Below are 14347 nucleotides of genomic sequence, written 5' to 3'. Positions count from 1 at the left end.
GTTCACAATTACCAATGTTTATAAGCAAACTATGCTCACATTCTGCTCTCTCTAAAAATAACTTCATGAGTTATATCCCAATGAACTCGCCAAGCTGGAGCTACAGAACAAGAAAATACTGCAACAATGGCCTCTAGGAAAGAATATTCATTAAACTATAGGCACGGAACTGGATGATGGGATTTCATTTAATTATTTATCTGAGAGGCAGAGAAAGAGCTGCTATTCCCTGGTTCCATCCTCAACTATAACTTAAACCTATTTATGCTCTTAACCACCTTTTAATAGTTCTCCTAATCATGACTTATAAGATACTGAAGAAAAGCATCTAAATGGCCAAAATATGCAGCTGGCCCCCTGCCTCCACCAATTATGCAACTGTGAATTCAAGCAACAATGGAACAAGCCAAACCAAACCAGACAACAACAAATCTTGAAAAATAAGATTGTGCCTTCAAGTGGGTGTTAAACCTAGCAGTCAAGATGCCCAGGATCTACAACAGAAGGCCTGGGTTCAATTCCTGCCTCTGGCTCCTAATTCCAGTTTTCTGCTAATGCAGACCCTGAGAGGCTGCAGTGATGGCGCAGGTGGGAGACCTGGTTTGAATGTCCAGGTCCCACTCCAGGCCTAGACAAGTCCCAGCTGTTTCTGGCATCTGGGCAGTGACCCAGCGGTTGAGAGCCGTCTGTCTCTGCCTCTTAAAAACAGAATAATAAACTCAAAAAGCTGGGTCTTCCCTGAATAGGAACTCATTTCTTGTCATTATTCCCTACACGGTAAAGCATGACAACCATTCACACGGCATTAACATCATCTCTGGTAGCCTAAGTGCCCTCTAGAAATGATCTGAATTCTACCAGTGGGGGCTCATGCCGTGGCTCAAGAAGCTAATCCTCTACCTTCAAGTGCCAACATTCCATACAGGTACCTGTTTGTGTCCAGGCTGCTCCATTTCCAATCTAGCTCCCTGCTTATGGCCTGGGAGAGCAGTGCGGAATGGCCCAATTCCTTGGGACCCTGCTCCTGTGGGGTAGATCCGAAAGAAGCTCCTGGCTCCTGGCTCTGGGTCATTATGGCCATTTAGAGAGTGAACCAGTGGATGGAAGATCTTTCTCTCTTTCCCTCTGGAAAATCTGCCTTTCCAATAAAAATAAGTCTTTAAAAAATCTCTATGAGCGGATGTATGCAGGTCATATGCAAATTTATGCCATTTTATACAAGACCTGAGCATATGTGGAGGTGGGGGAGTTCTAGAATCACTCTCATGGATACCAAGGGATGAGTAATTTCCAAAGGTTCAATTAGCTGATTCACGGCCAGCAATTATTTCCAGGGCGGAGGGAAAAAAAAAGCATCACAGCCATAGAGTCACCCTGATAACAGTTCCACAGTCTCAACAGTAAAAACTAACAAACCAAAGTTGCCACAAAATTATTCACACACAAGTTTGAGAGTCAGCATTGCTTACAAGAAACCACTACCTGGTGGTCTCTCTATGGATCGGATATTTGCTTCCAGTTAAAAAAAAAAAAAAACAGGCAACGCCTTTACATGGTTCACAAGGCCTCCTGGATCCACTGTCTGCAGGAAAGGGGACAGATGAGCTTATGAAGCCTTTTCTAACTTCTTCAGTTTGAACCACAAACGTATTTTACAAAGAGCGCCTACACAGATGCACACAGATGTGTATTTTATTCTCAGTGTCTGTTCTCCACGTAAGGGGTCGTCTATAGGTGCTGTCTGCACTGGATTTTGTCCTTAGAGACTGCCACATCTTCACATAAAGAGTAAAGGAGGTAAGAATACGCCATTCTACAACCAGCTGCTCCAGCACATTGACTATTCTAAGGGAAAGGCATTTGCAAAACAGCAGGTGCAAGTAATCATTTTGACCTTCATGCTGTTTCTTAAAATTAGGCAATGAAATTGCCTCGTGAATGATGCTAGCAGCAAAGTGACACTTGTTGATCAAGGATGTGGTGAAGCTGAAGGCAAAAGAATTCTGTACAGACCTCATTAAGATAATGGCCATCACCCACCAGAATGCAAGAGAACCGGATCTGGGGGCAGATTCTGTGGGGGAATTATGGGCTTGTTTCTGTGGGACCGCAGCACCTGCTGATGTGCAGAGAGCTAGGGGTGGTGAAGGGCTGAGCCAGTTTGGACCACAGCACTCATTGACAGGAACTCATCTAACATTTGCAGGATCCTGGGGCTGGGAGGAGGCCGTGCTGGGCCAGACTGCAGCACCTGCAAAGGCCAGGACTACGGGCAGACCATGCTAAGCAGGGCTGCAGTGCCTGCTGGGAAACATGGAGAATGCCCTTGTTAAGCTGTACCTCCTGCTGGGGAACAAACTAGCTGGGGTTGTGAGCAGGTCAGGTAAGTTTTCGTCACTCTTCAGCGTTTGTGCAGGCTGGGTCTGGGGGCAGCCCAGTCTGGGCCAGGCTGCAGCACCGGCTAACACAAGAATCAGGATAGGGTGTGGGCCATGCCCAGCTGGGCTAGGCTGTAACACTTGCCAGCAAGAGCTAAGACTGCAGGTGGACCATACCAGGCTGGGTTGAAGCAGCTGCCAGCATGTGCAAGATCTGGAACGGGGAATAGGCATAGTAGGAATACTCTGGGAACTCCCCTGCTAGGCTGCAGCTCTTACTGGTGAGCATAAGACCTGGGGCCAGGCCAAGCCAGGCTGGGCAACAGCATTTGTCAGCATATGTGTGAGTTGGATCTTGGGGTGGCCCGGGCTTTGCCAGTCGACAGCACACACTGGTACAACTGAGAGTGAGGACAGAGTGCAGGCCATGATGGGGTTTGGGCCAGGCTGGTTGGACTGCAACATCTGCCAGTTCACGTGAGGACTGGGGCTGGCAGTGGTCCAGGCTGGGCTAGGCTGCTGCGCTAGTCAGCGAGAGCTGGGACTGGGGATGACAAGGTTTGATCCGGACTGCGACAACTGTTGGCAAATGCTAAGACTGAGAGCAGGCCGTTTCAGATTGGGCTGCAGCTCCTGTTGGCAAACACAAGACCCAAAGCTGGAAGAAGCTGGGCACAGGACTAGTAGGAGACATCATCAGACAACTCTCCCCCAAGCCTGGGTGCTGATGTAGTCTGACATCAAGGAAAGGCCACCTCCCCTTCCCTTCCTGTGGACACAGCAGAAAAAAAGAAAAATCGAAACATTCGTCCCACCCACCTTCCTCTGTGTCTTGACCCTCCCCACCCTAATTGGAGACCCAAATGGGCATACACCCCTCTCAACTATGTAAACAGTTAAAAATAAAATTTAAAAATTAAATAATGCTACCTTCTAATTCACCACTTAAATTTAGCTACTACTCCGTCCAGTTCAGAACAGGCAGAAGCGTTCAGCTCTGTGTTTGGGTATTTATTTCCTGAAAAGGACTCTTGAGTCACATGAAATTTTGTATCAAGTAAATGTTCATGTTCTTCTCCTATGGATTCATCTTTTACTCATTTATTTCTTAGGTCCAGCCAAGAATTCCCCAGAGGATAAAGGTGAAGTTTTACCTTCCTAACAACAGATTTGGGATTCTTTTTAAAACCATTCTAAATAGGGCTACAATGAATAATGGTAAACAGGTTTTTTTTTTTTAAATTAACTTTCATAACTATACTGTTTTCATTAGCATAATTACAGGAGTTTCTGGAACTTACCACGAAGCATTCTAACTTCATGAGCCATTTTTTGATATGTAAACAAGAAATTAGCTTACTTTAGAAACTGGTACCCATAGCTACGAGATGGAATTGTGAAACACTTAAGTCTCTTGGCTTCCGGGTGCATAATGAAAGTATTTTTTGGAAAGACAAATACGGCCTTTTAAAAATTGACTATTAGAATAGTTGTCCTAGCTACTCAAATTATCTTTGGCTTTAAACAAAGAAGGCAGGGGAATAAATACAAACACACACAATCTCTGTATGATAAAGCAATGTTAAGAACTGTCGGGAGAAGACTCCACCCATCACGCTAAACACATGCAAGAGCAGGCAGCTGTGCGGATCTGCAACCAAACCCTGCTCGGCAGTAATTACAAGGTCAGGATGCTGAGAGCCAGGAAGGCCCTTCGGAGGGGCTGGCTGAGCAGTCAACACCCTTTAAAGCCTGTCCTTGCTCTTGACTTTGTGCTTGTTTCAAGATTTTATTTACACTTCCGGTGCACCATCTGAATGGAACACAGGGAGTTTCCCGGTAGATAAGAGGAAAAACAACAGAGTTGAAATACAGTGGGGGCCAGTGAAAATAAAATCAAAATCTGAGATCAGAAACTTGGGGCAAAATGAGACATTTAAAATGTTCCCCAATTCTATGGGTTCCACTTTGCAAAAACAGTCTGTACCAATTATACTTACCAAAATAAGAACTCAGATAAACAAATGTCAGCTAACAACATTTGAACTTTAGCTCATAAGCAGGGAGCTGGCGTTGTGGCTTAGTAGGTAAAGCCAGTGCCTCCAGTATTATCATCCCATAGTGGCTGTCCCATATCTGATCCAGCTCCCTGCTTATGCCCTGGGAGAAGCAGCCAAAGATGGCCCATTTAGCCACCTGCCACCTCTAAGGCAGAACTGGATGGAGCTCCTTCTTCCTGGCTTTGGTCCAGACTAGTCCTGGCCTCTGTGGCCTCCAGGGAATGAACTAGAACATAAAGATCACTGTCGCGTTCCCTCCCTTGTAACTCTTTCAAATCAATCTCTGTGTATAATTCCTATGTGCACATAGAAAATTCATACATGTTGGCCCCTTAAGTGGCTTTCTTCATTACTGACCTACTCCTGGATAGTAACACCTACTGATTTTCATCAAGCATTACACTACAGGGCCTGTGCTAACTGGCTTACGGATATTATTCATTTTGCCAGGTAACAAACAGGTGTTCAGGATAGCCCAATATTTAGTTTAGAAAAAAAAAACAGCACAAAATGTTTCACATTTTTGAAGTATTTGGTGACATGGATGACATGGTGACAAGGGCCTTTCCTAAGACTGAAAGAACTAGTTTTGACAGCAGTAGCGTGCATTAGAAACACCAGGGGTGCTCTTAGTAGCTTGCACCTTCCCCAGGTCAACTACCAAGCTAGAAGAAAAAATAAATAAATAACACAGTTGTGCATGAGGAGCACTACAGAAGTTCTCCTGACCCAGCTCCCCAGTGGCAACCGCTACTAACTTCATACGTTTAACTCACAAATGGGACCACCGCATGCAAGCCTTGCAAGTGGCTCCCTCCTCTCAGCTCACATGTCTGAGCATCACTTCAAACCAGCACACTGTCACCATACACCGAGGTTCCAAGGCTGCTTAGCATTCCATTTCTGAAAAAAATGTATTAATCACTTACCTACTCAGGGCCTGTTAACATTTGGCTTCTCTTACTGTGCTTGCTACAACACTGCAATGGACATCCTCAAGCATCCACAGCTCTCTCGTCTTTTTTGTCAGGGTATCTGTGATGGACAGACTGTGAAATGACCTTTACTGACCTGTACTGGCCCGCTCCCTGTTAGGCAGGTGGATACCATGAACTGATGAGACTGGCATGACTACCCTCCGCACACGGCACATGGGAGAGTGTGCTGGGTGGCCCAGATGGGCTCAGGTAAGCCTTCCCAAAGCAGAGGGTTTCTTTAGCTGGCTGATCAGACAAGTCTGAGAAGTACATCTGAGCTGTCCTGGAAAACAGCAAGCACTCCTACTGGGCACTGCCGCGGGAACCAAGCATCAAGAAAACACAGGCAGTCCCTCCAACTGAAGGACAGTCACCAGTCAACGGCTACCAGGAAACAGGGACCTTAAGCCTATGCTTTCAAGGGCTGCCAGAAACTGCTGACCATCAACAATATCCCAAGCCACGGCTGACAGCCATGACCTGGCAGTACCTAATTCCACCTCAGTGAGACCCTGTCATTGTCTGTCCCCTAAAAATACATGTTGGAGCTTCGTCCCTGGGTTGTGATGTGTGGTGGGACCTTTGGGAGATGAGCAGGGTTAGATGGAGCCATCAAGGGCAAGCCCACAGGACTGAATCCTGGTGGCCTTAATCAGGAAATGGAGAGAGACTAGCACGCAGGCACGCAGGCACGCACGCACACATACAGCCCTGTCCCCAACTCTCATCACGTGATGCTCTGTGCCGACTTGACACTCTGCCAGCAAGAAGGTGTGGCCCCCTAAAATGTAGGGTCTGAGGGTAAAATGATGAGATTTCCATTTGGAAAAAACAACCAGAGAACAAAAAGTCTCAGAAGAGACATGAATGAAGTAATGCATCCATGTTATAAGCAATCAGGTGTCTATATGCGAAAGAAAAAACAAATCCAAATAAATAATAAATGCAAATAGAGGCCCTGGGGCAGGATCGCCTTGGAGTCCCCGGCGTGGGTCAGCATCGCACCGGAAGCTGGCCAACAGCCAACTCCCAGTTCCTAGCTTCTGATCAAAGAAATCTACAAGCTGGCTGCATTTTAAATTACCTAGTAACATTCTATTTTTTAAAAAATGTTCCACCTTCATACTCATTTTCTTGTACTAATAGAGTAGCGTATACTGACAAACGTATTAGTTACTGTATAAATTGGCTGCATACGTGAGAATATATTCACAAGACAGGAAAAAGCATGAAAATAACATTTGTTTAGTAATATGGAAAAATGCTATTATGTTGAAAGAGCGATTTATTTGAATATATATATGAGTACAATTGGGCATATATGGACTTGCACTATTATATAGTGAATTTGTGTATTACAGAAAAATATGGAGAACCATATCCTCAATGGTGAGACAATAGTGATTCTTCTCTAAGTAGTGTGATGATGGACAATATTTTACCTTCTTTGGGCTTGTCTGTACTTTCTAAATACCTCAAATTTCTTAAATTCAAATTTCTTGAAATAAACATACTAAGAGGTAGACTCTGAGTTTTTCCCAGGAAGCATCTGTGACCCTTTAGGGTGTTGTGTTTTCTGCTTTGTTTTTATCCTTTACGTTTGACTCGCTGCGGCACAGACTAGAGGGATACTGAGGAGGCTCTGGAGGCAGTTATACTTACATTCCTGTTTGAAGGTGAAATATTCCGTAAGATGCCTGCATTCGTGATTTCCTCGAAGCAGAAACAATGTTTTGGGATGATTAATCTTTAAACTCCATAAATACAGCACACACTACAAGACAAATTCAAGGGTGAGATTTTCTTTGTGATCATAACGCACCAAGACAGTCTACAGAAACGCAAGCGACTTGCTGGCGTACTTCACCGCTGTTCCCAAGCTGAAAAATGAAACCCGCCGGCTCTTTGGTGTGATGTACCTGCTGCCCTAGAAGCTGACAGAGGACAGAGTGGCCTTTGTGCAACTCCCGCCTCAATGTCTCTTGCTTTGTTCTAACTAAGCATCTAGAATTTTCTGCCAAAGCATGTGCGCTCACTCTCTCTCCACATCTTACTCCCAAAACCTGCGTTTTAAACAGAGAGACCCTAGAGACATTTTCCTCCTAAGATCAGGAACAAAACAAGATTATTTACTGTATCTCCACAACTATTCAACATGTGTTAGAGAATTAGCTGAGGGAATTAGACAGAAGAGGTCAATTAGAGCCTAAAAAATTGGTAAGGAGGGACTGGCACTGTGGTGTAATGGGCTAAGCAGCCGCATGAAATGCCAGCATGCCATACGGGAGCAGGTTTGTGTCTCGGCTGATGCACTTCTGGTCCAGCTTCCTGCTAATGTGCCTGCACCTAAGTGGGAGACCCAGACAAAGCCCCTGGCTTCAACCTGACCAGCTCTAGCTGCTGCAGCCACCTGGGAAGTGAAGTGGCAGGTGGAAAGTCTCTCTCCTTCTCCCTCTGTGACTAACTTGCAAATGATCTCTGCTTGCAGATAATATGATAGCATACCCGAAAAAACCTCAGAACATGGAACGGTAAATCTAACTCCAGAAGTACAAGAATTCAATACAATTTCAAGATGTAAAGTTACTACATAAAATAGCATTTTTCTGTGCAAACAGCAGACAGCACTGTGATAAGGAAACCTGCGTCGACAGCATGGCGTCAAAGAAGCTGGAACACACAGGAACGCATTTTCCCTTTCACGTAAAAAAATCCGTAAAAGGAAAGATTGTAAAACACCCCTGAAAAACACAAAGGCAGAAACAAACTGGGGCTCCACACACAAAGCTCATCCCATGTTAGAGTGGCAGCGTGGGCTCTGGCTGCTGCGCTTTCAACCCAGCTTCCTGCAAATGAAGGCAGCAGATGACGTCCCAGTGTTCTGTCCACTGTACCCGTGTTGGAGACCCAGACGGAGCTCCTCGCTCCTGGCTTCCCCCGGCCTGCGTCTGACTGCTGCGGTCATCCGCAGAGTGAACCAACACCTGCCAGCTTTTCTCTGCATGTCCCTCTCTGTAATTCTGCTCCTCAAAATAAATACATCTTTTCTTTTAAATAAAAAGCAGACACAGACTAGTACAAAGGCATCTCCTGTTCTTCAACAAGTTAGTTCTGCATGAAAAGAGTACGGTTCTCCCCAATTTATCAAACCATAGGAATTTCAATAAAAACACCAACTCATTTTATGGAGTTAGACATGCTGACACTAATATTTTTATGTAATCATAACCACAGAAATACTGTAAAAAAAAAAAAAGAGAAGAAACTATAATGGGGGAATGAGCTTTGCCAGATGCTAACAATAATATGATTTGGAGATACAGTTATATATATTAGGGTATATACCCTAACAGTGCTGAAAGGGACCAAGGCACACAACAAGTCTGGTAGCGAATCTGAAATCACTGGGGTAATAATGAGTTTTTAAGAAAATGACAGACAATTGGCTACCATTTCAAAAAAGGGTAACTTGGATCCACAATTCACACAATACTTTATGACAAAAGGATGAGGGGACTAAATGTAAAATAAATTAAATTAGATAAATTCTAGCAGAAAGTAAGTGCAGTTCTCTTAACAATTGCAAAGTCAATAGCTGTCAATCCAGAGACAGAAAAAGAAATGATGTATAGGGCCCGGCACGGTAGCCTAGTGGCTCAAGTCTGTCTTGCATTCACCAGGATTCCACATGGATGCCAGTTCCTATCCTGGCTGCTCCACTTCCCATCCAGCTCCCTGTCTGTGGCCTGGGAAAGCAGGAGAGGACGGCCCAAAGCCTTGGGACCCTGCAGCCACACGGGAAACTCGGAATTAGCTCCTGGCTTTGGATCAGCTCAGCTCCGGCCGTTGCAGCCGCTTGGGGAGGGAAGCAGGGATGGAAGATCTTTCTCTGACCCTCCTTCTGTAAATCTGGCTTTCCAACAAAAATACATGTTTTGAAAAAAAAAACACACATAGGATCGTTTTTGCTTACTTCCTGAATTAGCCTTTCTCTTTTTAAATTTTTATTTATTTTCATTTATTGGAAAGGCAAAGAGAGAGAGCATAGTGAGACCTTCCCTACACCAGCTTACTTCTTAAATGCCTGAACCAGCCAGGACTACGGCAGGCTCAAGTCAGGAGCCAGGAGCCCACCTGGGTGTGGACGGTCGAGCCCTCACCTGCCACCCCGCCTCCCAGGGTGCGCACAGAGAGAAGCTGGATGGGAAGCAGAGGAGCCAAAACTCAAACACAGGCACCAACACGAGAGGCGGCCGTGCCCATGGCGACCCAACCACCGCACAGGACGCCCACTCCCGTGTTTCTCTTTTGAAGAAATTTTCAATTTCATCTACACTGTCAGGTCCATTGGCTTAAAACTGTTCCAAAAATTCTTTTTAGAAGTGAAAAAAAGACAACCAAGGAGAGAACAAATTTCATGCATTTCAAACATACTTTAAGAGCATAATAATACTTGCCACCCTCCCCTCCCCTCTTCTCTGTGCACACACGGACATGATCAGATAAACTAAAAGAAATCCAAAGTAACAATTTTTTTTCTAACAAATAAAACTCAAAGTCTAAACAATCCATCCATGACACACTGCTTGCTGGTAAAGGCATCACAGATCAATAAGCCAAGGCCAACTCCAGACAGCCCCACACAGCCACGTCCTATGAGGTTATTCTAAGACTCAATCAGGAAACCCTGAACCATTGCTCCAGATCCACGGGCTAGGTTCCGGCCAGCCTCTGGGCACATCTGTGTTCATTGTTCATGGATCAGTACCTAACTGTTCCACGTGTTTTTCTAGTTCAATCCCTTCCCCACCCCACCCCCTCACTCCCACGCGCCAGCAACTGGCACTGAAACGACCGTAATTGCACTGTAACTCACGACTGCACACTGCCCGGCTAACACAGAGAAAAACCCTCCCTGCGCAGCGCAGGCTTCCTGAACCTGGGACACTAGCCAGCACTTCTGGGCAACGGAGGGCCGGCAGCAAAGAGAGCAACGCAAGAAACGAGGCGCTACACACATCTCTGAAAGGATGCCCGTTTGCACCAGGGGAGCTGACGGAAGAGGGCAGGGCGTCTCCTTGCCACGAGGCACGCGTGGTTCACCACTCCGGGCATCTGCCAAGGACCACAAACGCACGCTGCGATTTGGGAGTCACAAACGGGATTAAATCTTAGCGTGGAGACCTATTCACAAACACACCGTGTGCAAATAATGAACATCAGCTATGTTTAGAAATCGTGAAATACAGCCATCTTACACACAGCCTCAGGTCATGGGCGACTGCTGAGAGAAGAGATTCTCACAGTTCTGAAAGGAACCGATAGTCCGGGCACAGAGACAAAGCTGTGCAGGTGCCCGAGGGACAGTCACCAGAACCTATTCTACGGTGCTTGTTGTCCAACATTATTCAGATCATGTTCTTGAATCAAACCACAGAAATCAGTAACAAAATGTTTGCTCTAAAAAGATGCCACATATCTGGAAACCAAAACAACATCAACAACAAGAACAAACCCCAAAACCCATAGGCCTTTGAATGTCATGTTCAGTGCACCTGCAGTCTAAGCTCTCAAAGCCAGAACAACTGGGTTAGAATACGGGCAGACTGTATTTGAGGCAGGCATTATGAAATAACCATTCTAAAACTTAAAAAAAACCAGACACATGCAAATATATTAAATCATTTGTCTCTTGCATTTCATTACCAATGTTCAAAGGAAAATTGATGGTGAGTCCACAAATACTTAATCAATTTCCTTATTGAAAGGAAAATTGAGAGTAAGTCCATACACAAATATTTTAAATCATTTATTTATTTCGGAGGGAGAGAGGCAGGACAGAGAGAGATGACACCCAGCCTCTGGCTCACTCCTCAAGCGCCCCAGGAGCCAGGAAGTTGGGAGCCAAGGCACACATTAACAGAAAGCTGGAAACAGGAGCAGAGCCGGCAGGGAAAACCCAGGGTTTGTGACGGGGGACGCAAGTGTGCCATGGAGGCCTTTTAACTGAAGGCCACATTCAAGTTCAGAGAGCCTTGGTCCTCTTGTGTACCTCCGTTTCCTAGCCATGGATACGCTCCACCTTTTGGTTTTTTGGGGGTCCTTACTCCTGCTCCTGAACGTATCAGCACCCCTCTCTGAGCAGCAGGATCTGCAGCTGCACTGTGGCAGGCAGACTTCTCAGCTGCTTCAAGTGTACTTCTGCTTTTCATGTACGACGGAGTTTGATATCAAGGTTATGATTACGCCAAGATCTGTTTAGAACTCCTCCCCAACAATCTCTTGACTGCTCTGTGAACACAATTTTCACTCTGCCTCTAAAGTGATCTCTGGGTTCCTCAGCTGCTCTCTGGTAACACTGCTGTTACCTGGCAGTCACTTGGATGGCCTCTTTAGTGGCTCCTGTGCCTTTAACACATCACATCACATCCCATGCTGAAAATGCTCCCTGATTGCTTTCTTTCCTCACAAGATTAAAGGAAACTAAAATTTAGCATCCCCTACCACAGAGGAAGCACTTTAAAATCTGTGTAAATGGACAGGAAACATCAAGTGGTTTTTTGCTACGAGAGATAAAAGTGGAATTCTACCATGCTGTTTTAGCGGCGAGCACTGCATCAGACACAGGTGTACTACTGAAAACTCATGCCGCCTTCCGGATGATCAATGAAAAAAAATCCTCTTGTCTGGACTCTCTTACAGGTTCAAGGTAAGAAAATGATAATGCATCTATGGCCATACCACCCTGAATGCGCCCGATCTCGTCTGATCTCGGAGAAAATGATAATGCATATAAAAAGAAACCAAGTGAGATCGGATTTTGTGAAAACTGGCAATGTATATCAAAAGTCTTAAAGTGTTGTACTCTTTAATCCAGCTACTTCCCGTCGAAGAATCTAATCTAAGGAGATATCAGAACTGCCATCAAAGGTGTATTAAAACACAGTGACCTCAACAGCAAGTACAACAGAAAAAACTGGAACGCAACCTTGTGTATTCGCAAAATAATACAAAACCCAATTAAATGCCGCATAAGCCACAAAGACATTAAAAAATCTCATAAAACAAGAAGTCTGAAGACAAGTCCAGGTGTGGTTACCAGCTCAAGGTCATCACCAAGAAACCAGGTTCTAAACTCTCGGTCTATGATTAGTCCTTGGTCACCAACATCTCACGGGCACAAGACGTCTCACGGGCACAAGACGGCTGCCATAGGACATGCACAACCCAGGTGGGCAGTGACATGGTGGAACAGGCAACAGCTTTCATCCTGCAAGATCGTCTCATCCACCAAGAAAAAGGTTTCCCCAAAATTGATCATAAAAAATGACACAGCAGAGTTCCTCTTAAGCAGCGACAGAGCGAGCAGGACCTGTTCACCTCTGGACCAAACTGTCAGGCACAGGAAACGGATGTGCCTCCACCGGACCAGACAACCAGGACACGTTCCCTGGGCGTGACTTCCAAGGTTCTGTCCTGAGAGAAGAGCTTCTCCCCGCAGTCCCACTCCCGCTTATCCGAGTAAAGTGATGATGTTGTCAGAGAGCAAAATAGTCCGGAGATTAGAAAGAGCTGCCTTTACAGAACTACACCTGCTACCCAAAACCCGCAGAGTGATTAAACGAATCGTATCATTAACTGTACTTCTGGAAAAGTTTTAATGATGGATAAAAATGCTGTGTATTGGGGCTCGGTGGCATGGCCTGGTGGCTAAGATCCTCACCTTGGGGCCCGGCGGCGTGGCCTAGCGGCTAAAGTCCTTGCCTTGAAAGCCCCGGGATCCCATATGGGCGCCGGTTCTAATCCCGGCAGCTCCACTTCCCATCCAGCTCCCTGCTTGTGGCCTGGGAAAGCAGTTGAGGACAGCCCAATGCATTGGGACACTGCACCCGCGTGGGAGACCCGGAAGAGGTTCCAGGTTCCCGGCTTCGGATCGGCGCGCATCGGCCCGTTGCGGCTCACTTGGGGAGTGAATCATCGGAAGGAAGATCTTCCTCTCTGTCTCTCCTCCTCTGTATATCTGACTGTAATAAAAAGATCCTCACCTTGATCCCATATGGCCGCTGGTTCTAATCCCGGCAGCTCCACTTCCTCTCTATCTCTCCTCCTCTCAGTATATATCTGACTTTGTAATAAAAATAAAATAAATCTTTAAAAAAAAATGCTGTGTATTAAAAAAAAATTCAGAAAGGAATTCGTGAAATGACCTATATATATGCGTGTGTGTGTGTGTGTGTGTGTATATATACACACACACACAATGTCAAAGAAAACAGACCAGCTAGAAGCATATAAAATGCTAAGTTACTATCTCTGAGTTATGGCAAGTTTCTTCTTAAAGTCTACATTTCTCAACTTTCTATAAAAATCGAGTAGTTATAATAAAAACCAACGCTAACAGGGATTCTATGAGCTTGTTTTCATCTACTTGACAAAAACTTCCCACCCATGGTTATTTAGAACGGTGACACAAGGGTATGTTTCAAGACCCAGTGGGATCTGTCTCTCCCATGGAGTGGTTTCCACACTCATGCCTTCAGGGCTGGTGAGCTAAGGCTAGACGCTTGGGCTGCTGCTTCTGCCCAGCAGGTCAGGGAGTGAGCAGTCTTTAAGACATCCAGGCCTTGCTCTCAGAGGGCGGCTCTCAAGAGAGAGCTCATTATTTTGCGTTCATGTTCAGCATGGGCTCTCTGTTTTCTGGGTCACCAAATGGTTTTCTCCATGCCTGCCACAACCAGCTTCCAGCATGCGCGCACACACATACACACACACACACACACAGCAGGACGGGAGCGAGCACTTCTGAGCTGTCATCTTCGAACTACAAGCACAATAACCCTTTTTCCAGAAAGCTCCTCAAGGGCTCTGGCTACCGTAAGGAAACACGGACTCCTGGGGCACATGCTCCGATCATGCTGGACAACGCTGCAGG

The 14347-nt window shown here is 45.7% G+C and overlaps 1 protein-coding gene across 2 annotated transcripts in view; it reads right to left on the bottom strand.

Annotated features, from left to right (window-relative positions):
- The window catches only part of PPP3CC (protein phosphatase 3 catalytic subunit gamma), a 61759-nt gene that overhangs the window by 23455 nt on the left and 23957 nt on the right, over window positions 1-14347 (bottom strand). For both annotated transcript variants that reach the window (XM_058657552.1, XM_058657553.1), the window contains exon 4: window positions 7078-7189. In XM_058657552.1, the coding sequence (XP_058513535.1) occupies window positions 7078-7189 (112 nt within the window). The remainder of the gene's footprint in view (window positions 1-7077; window positions 7190-14347) is intronic.

Source organism: Ochotona princeps, chromosome 32 (genome assembly GCF_030435755.1).
Source record: "Ochotona princeps isolate mOchPri1 chromosome 32, mOchPri1.hap1, whole genome shotgun sequence".
NCBI lineage: Eukaryota > Metazoa > Chordata > Mammalia > Lagomorpha > Ochotonidae > Ochotona > Ochotona princeps.
This window is presented reverse-complemented; position numbering and strand designations above follow the sequence as displayed.